The following is an 11,332-nucleotide window of genomic DNA, read 5'->3' on the forward strand; positions in this document are numbered from 1 at the left end:
TGGCGTGCCAATGCGTGCAAATGCTGAGAAACGAGTCATCCAGCAATCACTCTCCTCTCTCGCACTTCTTTCCGGACACACTGCGACATATAGTGGCACTGCCAAGAAGTCCTCACATGGCCTGTGAGACGAGAAGCATGTGCACTGGTGCCAGCAAATGCCTAGATTTGTTCACTCGCTTTCTGCACACTCATTAGCATATGCTCGGTGACCCAAGTTGACAAGTTCCATTGAAGAGCGGCACACGCCCAGTGCATTCATGGCACAGCTTGCTAAAGTAGTGGCGTGAAAGATGTTCTTTGAAAAGCGGCACCTACCCAGTTCATTTGTGGCGCGGCCGGCTAAAGCATCGGGTTGTTGTTGTTGAGGAACCCTTCTGATGTGGGTTCGATTCGATTCAGCATCCGATAAATTTAAGGGATCTTTTTCGTCACTCTAGAGCAGCACATTTCCAGTGGCACATGCCTAGATGCCCAAGTTGTTGACAAAGACATTCATTGAAGGGCTGCGCACACCCTCTGGCACATAGACAGTGCTCCAAGTTGGCACCAAAGAGTTTTGTTGAACAGTGATGCCTACCCAGTCCTGCATCTACAGTGACCCTTGTTGGCATAAAAGGTTTGTTGAAGAGCAGCACGTATGTACACAATGGCACATACTGAGTGACCTAAGTTGGTCCAATGGTTGGTTTCAAACCCAGTTACCTCAGCATAGCAGCCCAATGCACTAACCGTTCTACTACGGACTACCCAGTGATGCAGGTAGGCGGGAAAACGGTTGCGCACACGCACGCACGCACACGCGCACACACACGCGCACACACACACACACAGGCTGGCTGGCAGGTGGACAGGCTCAAAACGCCTGAAGTAGGTGAAAAATTAATTAACAAGAGTTTGACTGCATCAAATAATGCATACGCCTGCCGGGATGAGAGGACAAGTCTGAATGATCTGATTTCTTTAATTAACGAGGTTTTACTGCATTCACGCACCCCTGAACAGCATAAAATGATTCAGTATATGCCCTGTTGACCATACGTGCAAGCATGCCACTGCGATCGATTAGAGAATCACCTTGATGAAATCCTCTGCCAATCGCATCATGTCAGTTGGCTCAAGCTGGCAGATCTCGTCCCAGTAAAGGTGCAGCACTTCCCCTCCACCGTTGGGGTGCACTTCCCGGCGCACAAAGCGTCCCAGGCGCATGTGTCCAAACTCCAGGGAAGCCGGCATCCGAGGGACAAGGGACCACGCACCGACCACCACGGCTGGAGGGCCAAGGGTGTTGCGGGCCGCACACGACGAAGAAGTCGAGTGGCCGCTGCTGTGACGTTCCTTTTTGCACTGGATGCCCACATTACGCAGCGAAGCACACTTACGCCTGCACCGACTGCAACTGCTTCCACTCCCGCTGCCAGTACTCTTCACCGGAGAGAATGTGAGCATGGATGAGGCAGACGATGGGGTTGAAGATGGGGGTTGATGATGTGAATGGGGATACGGTGCCACCACAGCGTTGACGGAAGGTGTTACCGCTGGCGGTGGAGCTGGGGGAGGTGGTGGCTTCGTCTTGTGTGGGAGCTGGTCCTTCTTGCTGCTGTGGCCGGAGGACTGTAGTGGAAAGAAAGGGTAACAGTACATTAGGAAACCTGGATTAACATGGCACCAAAAACCCAAGAGTGCCACAGACCAGGACTCTCAAAGGACTGGCATTTCATAACAATGAAGGGCTGGCGTTTCATAAGAATGCTCATTTTCATGTCTTATGCAAGTTCATGCGGCCAATTCCTGGCAGCAATGGTAGCACAGCAGTGGACAAGGCAATAGCAGAAGGCGAAAAGGCCGGAATAAAAAAGAAAGAAAGGATAGTTACAAGATGTGGACTTAAACATAACACTGCATGCAGCACCTGCTAAGCTGTGCAGGGGCATTTTTGGGAGAAAAGTGAGAAAAGGTTAAGCCCCGCAACTTATGGCTCAATGATCATACACAGTGACTACGCAGGCTACATGCAGCCTGTAGGCCACAAACTTGAGACATGAAGTTTTAAAGGGAAACTAACGAGAAAAATACCGTTTCAGCTGTAATAGAAAATTACAGCTTCGACAAAACCAAAAAAAAGCCACTCCCACTGTCAGCAGAACCTTGGAATATCAGAAAAGATGCAAGGCAGACAGTTGGCAAAGCCACCTTCAAGTTCCCACACCAAGTTACCATGACACCATGGATATTTTTGGCGTCTGTTCTAGTCCATTTAATTCTTTATCGGTGAAGATGGATTAGACTGTATTCTAAAGGAGTAGCAAGATTCAAAAACTAACTGAACCACAGTGCCACAAATAGGAAAGAATACCTTGAAATGTGCAACATTACCCTGACATACCGGCCCTGAGGTTTCGGCTCAAGGGGGGGGGGGAAGGAATTAAAGAAAGCCCTAGAAAGGCGTTTACCTCAATTTTCTCCTTTAATAACAAAGCTTTGATAACCAATGCGTTTTGTCTGCACATATTGCAGATACACCATTTTTATTTTTGTCATCAAGCATGCATTTCTGTGTGAGTGATGTATAGAATTATCTAGCATGTTCAAAAATGAATGGTTTCTTTTTTTCCCCCCTTTATATGAGACATACCCCCTTATGTAATACCCCCTAGTGGGGTCCTTAATGTAAATAAATGAAATGAACGAAGTCCTTTTGTGTAAATGATGTATAATACATGTACTTAATGAAAAATGTGTCGATTATATTTGTCTCTGTAGGCTGCTGACTAAAGGGAGCAGGCAAGCTTGCCAAGCAGTGCTTCGACACTGTTTTTCCCTTGCCACCCTCAGTTTTTGTACAAATTGGAAATGAATTGAAAAAAAAAATTACAGCCAAGTTAACTAATTAGGGAATATACAGTCTGAACTTAGCATTTCTCTTTCATGTCCCTTTAAACTGAGTAGCTAGGTTTTCTATTGAATTATGTAAAGCCAAAGGCCAGCTAGGCGCTTCTAAAGCGCATCCGTTTACAAGATTGGATAAAGAAGCCTGCAACCTATTGCAGCACCACTGTCATAAATGAATAGTAACAAAACCATTAGCTCTATGTTGCAGTCAGGGTTGCCCGATTCAGAAAGTGAAAAGTAGCCAAAAATGTCGCCAGGCTGCCACAAGGCCAATCACTTAAGAAGAAAACATTGCTGTAGCTTATTATGAACTGCTCCTCTTCGAAATGTTATGTTTAGTGCACTTAGACTTATTTAAAACATGGCTTTGGGGACCAACTTAGAACTGGTGGCTCGGTATTCATATTAAGAAATTGTTATCCCTGTATAAAAGATGAAGTAAACGCAAGTAGTCATTGAACTTGAGTACCAGCGAATATGCCGTGTGCACAATTCTCGCTCTTTAGTCATTTGTCAATCTATCCCTGTGCCATGTGTCAACTTTGCAAGGAAACATCATATACTAGCCAAGATTTCATATCACTTAAGGAAAGCGTTATAGTAATTTTTATAGCCATATATTGATATGTTCTCACATGCGTTTACTCAAATTCATCGTGGAACTGTAACAAAACTTGTTTTCACCTTATAATTTTTTGAGCAGTCAACTATAAATGGAGATATCACATGGAATGAGCCAGAAGATGTTCCTTATCAATGAATTTCGTTGGCTGCAAGGTGGAGGTTGTGTCCTTCACACCAAATACACATGGTGAGGATCGTCGTTGCACATCGCATGCGTCATAAGAGGCATAGTAAAGCGAATTACACCACTTATTTGTAATATTTTGTCTGGTTTGTCCGTAGTTCTTATAGAAAAATGATTTTAAAAGTAGCCAAGTAGCCAACCAAAAAATTTTCCCTCCGCGAGCCTTCAAAAGTAGCTAATTCGGCGCAATGTAGCCAAACCTGGCAACCCTGGTCGCAGTTCTTTCAACACATGACACCCGCACACTCGCAGGGCAGACAAGTTTACCACCCCACAGAATTTCTGCCTTTCATATAGTGAAAAAAAAAAAAAACATTGCCCTGCTGCACCAAAATCAAATGCAGATCTTAGTTATCTTGTGTTGCAAGGCACTCGGTCCTGTTCTGCATGCATCTATAACGCATAAAAACAGGAGCAGTTCAAAAACACAGCTGTGCTCTTGCGAGAAGAGCTAACAAATCCGCAGCTGTGCTTGCTGCAAACTAAGAAAAAAAAAAAGATCAATACATCATGAAGCTGGGCATAAAAGAGCACTCATTTTTTTTTTCGTAACGCCCACCACACAAAGACAATATCCACACGCTAACAAAAAAAAAAGATTACTTGGCAAAACGAACGAGCTTCAACACATTATGACGACACACTTGGGTGCATTGAAATTTTGGAAGCTAGAAGCAGCTTTTCATACCAATAGCACAAGCTCTAAGAGGCTTAATGGGATTAAAATGGCCTTTCTCATCTTATTTACACTGCATATGTTATTGTGTGTCATACTACAGGGTCCTGAAACTGGCAACTGCAACAAAAGGTCATTTTAAACATGCATCCCAACTCTTGAAGTACCATTTGCTGAGATGCTGGAAGATATTTCTCAAGAGGTTCAACTTCCCCGTAGAATTCCTCTCATAGCTTTATTCTGGCACAAAAACTTCTTTAGCGTTGACTCAATTTTATTCCAAACAAACATAAGTTCAAGCTCATTAGCCTTGTAGAGGTTCTTTTTCAGCAACATATTTAGCCCGGTACTCTGTAATAGGATGCACAACATATGTCTGGAGCAATACTGATAAAGGGAGTATTAGCAACTAGTGTCCAAGGCAGCAAATGGCCACAAAAAAGATGTTGGGCTGAGGGTAGGAAACATGCACCAAAAACAGCAGCACTCAGGGGGCATATAAACAAGCAGCTGCCCCAAAGATGTGGCAACACTGCTGTCCCATTCCCCATAAAATTTCTCACAGGCGAAAAATTTGGAAAAAATTAATTTTCTCAGCAGGCACAGTTGAAGGAGTACTGACACGAAAAATTTCGATCTGGTGTTTTTTTTTCCTGCTTTAATAAATAGCTAATAGCCCTGTAATCACGGCATGAAACCTGACTTCAGAGTGCGACAGGCAATTATTTAGAGTCTTGCTTGCAGCGACCAGTCCAAGCTTCGGTTTCAGAGAGCAACGAGATGGGCCACAAAAGGAATGCAAGCTGGGCGTGCGACTGCAAAAACCTCCGACATATGCTCTGACGCGCACGCCCGCTTCGTGTTGCTAGTTCATCTGCAACGTCTTCACGTGTTTGTGATGTTTTTGCCACCATCGCCGACATCATTTTCCTCATCCAGCGGTAACAATTTGCTGCAGGCGAGAGTCCACCGTATGAGACGTGGCCAATCACTTCTGGTTCGACACACCAGAAAGTAGTGACTTGGATATCGCGGCCGGAAACAGCAAGGGCGAACCTCAAGATCCTCGTATCGGCCACGTTCAATGATAAGACATGACCAATCTGCATCAAACGTTGTGGACTGCATGGTATTCAACAGCAGCGCATCCAGTTCTGCCACTGAAGGCTATCGTGGGGAAAACGATGCATCACTATTCCCAACCCTCAATGTGTTCGGCAGAAGTCAACAATGCAGTATATAGGCCACATTGTGCTGTACTCTCAATTCATTCTTGGTCAGCGCAGCACAGTCAAGCTGATAGTGCAGGAAATCTGCAGACAACCAAAACTAGCCCTTAATTCTGCAGTTGTAACGACACGGAGAGTGTTCCACTATAAGCAACAACTGAGAAAAGCACATGCAAGCAGCACGACAGCCAACGAAAATTCGTGGCATAGCACTTTCACGGTTGTTTACAATCCTTCCTTTACGTCCATGTCGCAAGGTGTCGAGTTTTGCGGTTGGCTGCCCACACTTACTTTAAAATTGATTTTAAATATGTTCTAAGCTATATTCGTCATTGATATTTTGCAGACGATGTGTGTGCACCCACATAAATCGATGTCACGCATTATCTCCACTTCAAAATTTTGTGTCGGTACTCCTTTAATAGAGGTGGTAAAGTTTCCAGCAAATTTTCAAGGATTGCTGTTCAAATCAACAAAGAGTGATGAAGAAGTGCCAACAAAGTTGCCTGGACTTTTTTACAAATGTGTAGCTTCTTCAAACAGCGACATAAAGCAGGCTGCATTACATCAGGGTGGCAGTGTACGATTATGCCAGAAATTATGCGTGTTTTGGAACTAAACCCGACAGTATCCTGCCAAAAAAGCAGCAAATGGTTTTGCACAGTCTGCCTGTGTAAATAATAAAGTGAGGTAGCACACCCTACCATTGCGCAACATTTTTGGACAGAAATAACAAACTTCAGTTGCCCATGCACAAAGAGCTTGCAAGACAGAATTGATACACCAATGCGATTTGCAAATCTGTGTCGCAGTGAGTAAGCGCTCTTCAACCATTGCCATTTTCTCAGCTTGATGATACACAGGAAATAAATAAATAAATGTTGCTAGGGTGCTATAGAAAGCACTCGAAATTAATAATAGTATTTCTAAAAGCTTTCTTCTTTTTTTTTTATTCTGAAGAAAATAAAGATAAGGCTCACAAGAAGTGCTTTATGGTAACACCACCGCACTTGCAAATCCTCCCAAATTATTTGAAACCTTTATGAATTTCTGATAGTTTTAAAACTTTACGAATATTACGCCAAGTTTTATGAAAAAATAAATTCTGTTCGCTAGAAAGCATTAGCTTATCAGTCTCTGAACTTTCCCTTGGAAATATTTTGATGGTGAAAGGATGCCACAGGGATACTTGCTTCGAGCAAGTTCCTGAAGCAGGCGAAATTGGCAGCAGTAGACTTGCTGTTAAGGACCCTGTGAACTAAGAACAATGTGCTGCTTGCGAGTTTCTGCTGTTCTAAGTTGGCTGCTGCTTGTGTGCTGTGTCTAAAGGTAAAAGAGTGTTAATGATGTGCTATGTATCCCTCAAAAGGCATGTGCTTAGAGCAAGCTTAAAGAAAAACATACTTCATGCAACTACGCTCCCTTCTCTCCTCGATGTTGAGTACAAAGATTTTACGAGTTTTAATGTTCACAGGTTGGCAGGTATGCACTACTGCGCATCTGGAAAATTTTCTTAACTGCTCCAATGCATGCTGGGATGAGGGCAACTGCACATAAGACAAGATAGCGCCAACCACTGTGAAACTGACCTTTGATTGCACAATGCACAGCAGTTCCTTTTCGTCAAATGAAACCATACACAGTTGTAATAATACAAAACCTTTTGTATGCTGCAACTGCCAGTGGTAACAGTGACCAGTCTTAAGGAGCTAGATGGAGTGAGACATGTTCACGGAGCATATTCATCGTCGAGTGTCACTGCATTTTCCCATGTAGCAGCCTCCGAAATGCAATAATCACAAATGACACTCACTCATTCAAAATGGCAGTTAATTTAGTCGTATGGAACAGGTATAAATAGGCCACAATGCTCACCTTGGCTATCGCATTGCTTGAAATCTTCAGCCTCTTGTCTGGAGGTTCTGTGTGTTTCCTTCCCTCCTTGGAGCTACTGGACAACTTCGAACGGTGCAGCTCACCATCCTTGTGGTTTTTGTGCTTCTTGCGTCGCTCCTTGCGATCGGAAGACTCCGACTTCGTCCGGCTTTTTTCCGACTTCGAGGTAGCCCCATTGTTTGACGAGTGAGGCTTGGAGCTAGACTTCAAAGAGGCTGACTTTGTCGACTGCTTCTTCTTCTCGCCGTCCTTCTTGGCTTTAGCGAGCACCTCAACGGAGGTTGGCTCCGACGTCTGCGAGCAAGGCGCAGATGAACAAGCGGAGGAAGGAGCAGCTTGCTGTGGCAAAGAAGCGGGCAATGGTGCTACGGGTGCCACTGCAGGTGCTGCGGCTAATGGGAGCCCAGAGGTAGGCTCTGGCACTGTCAAAGTCACACAGTTCGGCATTGCCGCAGTATCTTTGCTGGCCAGAAGAGCAGGCTGCGCTGTTGTGGTGCCATTTAGCCGCACCTCGCAGCTTTTTGCAGACTGCAATGTCTTTGGGATGGCGGCAGACACATGGGTGGCCACTTCTGCAGCTTGAAGCACCGAAGGCAGATCGGCTAATGGCATGGTCTGTGGAACTGTTTCTTTCCCTGCGGAGCAAGAGTCAATAAACCAATTTTTCGAAATGCACATGGGTAGTATTGCCAGCAGGAATAAGAGCACACACTACGGACATTAACCTTACTTTGTCATAACTTATGCACATTTAAAGGGCAAGGTGATGCCAGTTTGATGTGTTGCTTTAAATGTCCCTGTCAGTAAAACAACCACAAGACTGGGCCTTCATCATTTCTCGAAATCTAGCGTAGCATTATGTCGGCGCCACACAAGCACTTTCTGTCTTGATCTGAGCTTCTTGATCACGACTGGCTTCTTTACACAAGCGGTGAAAGGGAACCAATCACAATCGGAAGTGCCCCATAGAACAAGGGTACAATGCATGTTAACCATAACACCATTTAATTTTAAAATCTGGAGTTGTGACAATGAATATATATAAATATCTCAATATGACAAGCGAGCACTATCCTAAGTAAGCAAACTACTGAGAAAAAAGCACTAGAAATTGCACATATCGAATAATGAGTATCATTTGCACTTCCAGTACAAATTTAACTGCCTTTTTATTTGTTTATATTCCATCTGTTGCACAAAACACCCCATGAAGAATGGCAAGAGTGCAGTACAAGCCAAGTGAATCATGGCTTTAAAGGTAACACTTCCGATTCTCAAACTGTCAAATGACAGGGCTCTGTGTCTGTGCCATACAAAGGCCTTCAGGCACATTCAAGTGATTCTTCACAGCCTTCTTGCTTGAAGGACCCCCAACAAGCTCGTCGGAAGATGAAGTATGCTGTCCTTTGCTTTTTCTTTTTTTGTATTTCCACCCAAATTTTGGCTTGAGATTATGTCATCAGTGAGCACACCACTAGCCTTTTCGAGCAGTCGCGCTTTGATGCAACCATAATCGCTTTTATGACAAAACTGCTGCCGTAGTCAACAAACCGCACGCACACAGAGTAAGATAATTGTCGCCCGAGTTGAGTTCTCGAGGCAAGACGTGCGGAGCACGCCACTGATATCCACGGAAACATATCTATAGCGGCAACGGGAAGGGCCGGGTCTCAATTTTCGGCGCACTGCGCACGACCCCGAAGGTCACCGTGACGTTTAGCTAAAGCGCTTGCTATCCTCGGAGTTAACGGCTAGCGGATATATCTTTAATCCCGACCAAGGCAGTCACAACAACAGATCTGTCCACGTGGTGACGAGGCGCTTCAGGAAACGCCAGACGCGCACGGCGGCCCGCCAAGAAAGCACGCAAGGCGGGTACGGGGAAAACGTTTCCGAAATAGCAACGCGGAATTTGAAAGGACGCCTCGCTTCGGCGGGAGTTTGCGGACCGCGTGCCATGAAGGGCCGTGATCGCGACGAGACCATACGGGACGCGCCTCGAATCCGACGAAGCGCAGTTGTGTTTAGGAGACGAAACCGCTAAAGGTGCTGCGAGATCAAACTACACTACGTGAAACCGACCTCATTTTGACGCCTCACGAGACAAGGCTCGGAAACGGATCGATCGCTTTATCTAGAAAGCTGTCATCTGCCCCCGATCCGACCGAGTGGGACAATTTTTCTTCCTCCTTTTCCAGTCCTCTCAAGAAAAGCGCGACCTGGCGTGTGGGCGGAGCGAGTAAGCGCGACTTTTGTCCTCAAGACGACGGTACAACATAGAAAAGGCTTCGGCCATGAAAATATTGAAAATATACATTCAGTGTTTTTGATCATCGTCGGGCGTGGAGCCGGAATCACGACAAACGATGCACTGGTAAGCGAAGTGGTCCATGACAAAAAACGCGCTTGTCTACAAACCCGACCGCCCGAACGATGAATATATATACAAAAAGAAGCGATAACAACACCAACGTGACTTCGGTCAACACAATAAGCCGCGATCCTACGAGAGCGTTCGTAATCCCGTTTGGCTGCGCACATATTACTGCCGTGGACGCAACCTGGCCCGGGCGGTTGTTGAGATCATAGAATAGGCGTGAGCGAAATAGCCGTCGCTCGCAGACTATCCAAGGTTGGAGCGGACTGTTTCACGCTTGTAGGGCTAAGATCACCCAGGAGACGGGTGCACGGATGTCCCGTCCCAAAGCGCCTGCGCGATTACCTAGCTCCTAAAGGCTCCGAGGTGAACGGTACCTTGTGCGCTTTCCATGTCGCACTCAGACGAGTGAGGTGCTACAATGTCAGTTTCGTCGTCATTCTCAGACAGCGACGAGTCCGTGGCGAGGTCGGCGCCGTACGCCTTGCTTGGGGGCAGTCCAGGCAGATTCAGGCAGCTATGCTGTTCTCGCTTTTTCAAATGGCTGCCGCCGCTCGGGTTGGCGTTGCCAGTCCTCTCCAACGATGGCTCGGACGTCGGGTTTTCTCGGTTGGCACAGCGTTTAACACGATCTTCGATGACGTTGTCGCAGCTTGAAGCCATTTTGCGTGGCCTGCCTCTACTACAAAACGCTCCCAGCAGGACGGAATACGAACGGGTTTCGTCGCGTCTCGTACCATTGGACAATGCAAACGGCTGAAAGTCACGTGACGTGGCTAGACAGCCGTAGGACCAATCGCGCACAGCGTACTATGCAAAATAATTTCTTCTGAAGAGCAGCAACGTCGGGCAACGTTGATTTCTGTTTTGTATGCCCCAGTACGCATGCGTCAAAAACATGTATGCACATGGTTTACATCAGAGGGCGCTCACGTCTCTCAGGCTAGGGTATCTCTTTTCTTTTTTGCACTCCTTACGTAAATAACAGTCTTGCAGTAGCAGTAAAATTTCAAGGCAAGATAGCGGGCACTCTGTGTCGCGGTCTGTGCCCATATCGCTAACAAATGCCAACAACCAACGTTGCAACAACACAACCCGCTTTGAGGGCTTCCGCTCGAGCCGTCCGTGACGGATAGCGCATCCTGTCGCGTCGCTTGTACACAGGCACTACATTGAACGACAAACGCACAATTCAACGTAAACTGGACAAATTGCGTGGTTCAAAATTCTGCCCACCCTAAAAACAATATTGCGCACATAACGTATGTCTTGCGCAAGATATAAGCATCTTGCGGTGGGTAGAAATACGAGCAAAATATGATGTCGGGTGTGTTCTCGCGCGCAAAAATAACAAAAAATTTACGATAGTAATCAGCTCCACAATAATTCATGGAAAAGCGAGGCTTTCAACAAAATACTGAGGACATTCTGTGAGTAAACCTTAAACCACATAAA

General features: G+C 45.7%; 1 protein-coding gene across 1 annotated transcript in view; it reads right to left on the reverse strand.

Moving 5' to 3' along the window:
* Positions 1-10,727, reverse strand: part of LOC142585545 (uncharacterized) — a 36,382-nt gene extending 25,655 nt beyond the window's left edge. Inside the window, exons 1-3 of the mRNA XM_075696378.1 lie at positions 10,255-10,727; positions 7,480-8,135; positions 1,077-1,613 (exon numbers count right to left, since the gene is read on the reverse strand). Of these exons, the coding sequence (XP_075552493.1) occupies positions 1,077-1,613; positions 7,480-8,135; positions 10,255-10,540 (1,479 nt within the window). The 5' untranslated portion in view covers positions 10,541-10,727. The remainder of the gene's footprint in view (positions 1-1,076; positions 1,614-7,479; positions 8,136-10,254) is intronic.
* Between the last annotated feature and the right edge of the window lie 605 nt (positions 10,728-11,332).

The sequence above is a fragment of the Dermacentor variabilis genome, chromosome 6 (genome assembly GCF_050947875.1).
Source record: "Dermacentor variabilis isolate Ectoservices chromosome 6, ASM5094787v1, whole genome shotgun sequence".
Classification (NCBI taxonomy): Eukaryota; Metazoa; Arthropoda; class Arachnida; order Ixodida; family Ixodidae; genus Dermacentor; species Dermacentor variabilis.